General features: G+C 42.9%; 1 protein-coding gene across 1 annotated transcript in view; it reads right to left on the reverse strand.

The window, feature by feature from the left end:
- Positions 1-1,324, reverse strand: part of LOC107298732 (sushi, nidogen and EGF-like domain-containing protein 1) — a gene marked incomplete in the record, with an annotated part of 14,375 nt that overhangs the window by 10,723 nt on the left and 2,328 nt on the right. The window contains 1 exon segment of the mRNA XM_015828099.1: positions 256-386. Coding sequence (XP_015683585.1) covers positions 256-386 — 131 coding nt within the window.

Raw genomic sequence — 1,324 nt, forward strand, 5'->3', positions numbered from 1 at the left:
GGCGTTAAAACAGCAGTCTGGAAGAAACCCTTATATAGCGTTGATCGCCTGCATCCGGCTCCTGCTACATGTTAATGGACCCAGCTGTTCCTGCCGTGTTACGGGCAAGGTGCCTACTCCAATGTAAGAGGTCCCTTTAAGTGTTTTACGCCTTCTATCGCAGCTATTCTCTACCCCCGCCCTCCAGGTGGGGGGAACCCTTTCTATCCTCCCCGTCCGGAGCGCAGGTATTAATATCTGGCAGGTATTACATACAAAAAGGGAGTTGTATTTTTTGCCATAGAAGGAGAATGAATTTTCAGTGAAGATCTCTGGAGAATTCCCATCATCAGCCACTGGGTTTTCTGTGTCACCTTGGTTTTCTCCATAAGGATAGAGCAATGATGCTAGAATAAGAGAGAGAACACCACTGGTTTACAAAAGCAGTTATGTTCAGACCTTGATTTCTCCTCCCCCTCCAAACAGCTATCTGGAACATCAATTTCTTCAGAGGTTGCTTCCTGCCTCCACCTGGGTTGGATACTGTTCTTCAGAAAACCATATTTGGTTTTGAGATTTTCAACTGCTAACCTAACCCTTAGCTGATGGTCTACTGGCCCTTTTATGGCTTGTGGACTTCAACTTCCTCAGCTTGCCTGGCTGAGGAATTCTGGGAGTTGAAGTCCACAAGTCATAAAAGGGCCAAGTTTGAAGACCCCTGGTCTACTGGGTAGTATCTAACCACTGATCTCTATTCATGAATGGCTACCTCATGATTGCTCTTGGCAGGAACTCTGGTGAATTGATAGTTTTATTTGGGAAATGACCAATAGGAGCTAGTAGAAATTTGTTATTAGTATAAGGGCAGTAGGCCTCTAACATTTAGCACAGAATATTCTATGATCTTCAAACATATTTTTTTTTGCATTTTAAAGATTGATTACCAATATTCAACTGCAATTTCATTTGAGTTCTGCTTACAAAGGTACTGATGGCATTAATGGGAGTTTAGAATTTTGCCACTTGATCCCATCACAATAAAACAGACTACAACCATAAAGAAGTTTGTACTCAGTTTGTACTCAGATGGGTGTGAGAAGAATTTTCTTGAGACTTTGCCATCCAGTACAGCACGTATAGGAAGAAACATCTGGGCATACATGAAGGTGTAAGGCTGCGTTCTCTAACATGAATGGCCTCTTGATGAGTAAACTTCCACCTCCTAGAATTCTCCCAACAGCATGGCTGCCGTGAAACTTCTGGGAGGTGTAATCCAAACACCTGGAGAACATGGTAGGGGCAAAATGGGAGATTATTTTTGGATGAAGCTAACTGTGATCCTTAT

This window comes from Protobothrops mucrosquamatus, unplaced genomic scaffold (genome assembly GCF_001527695.2).
Source record: "Protobothrops mucrosquamatus isolate PMUCROS unplaced genomic scaffold, P.Mucros_1.0 scaffold_220, whole genome shotgun sequence".
NCBI lineage: Eukaryota > Metazoa > Chordata > Lepidosauria > Squamata > Viperidae > Protobothrops > Protobothrops mucrosquamatus.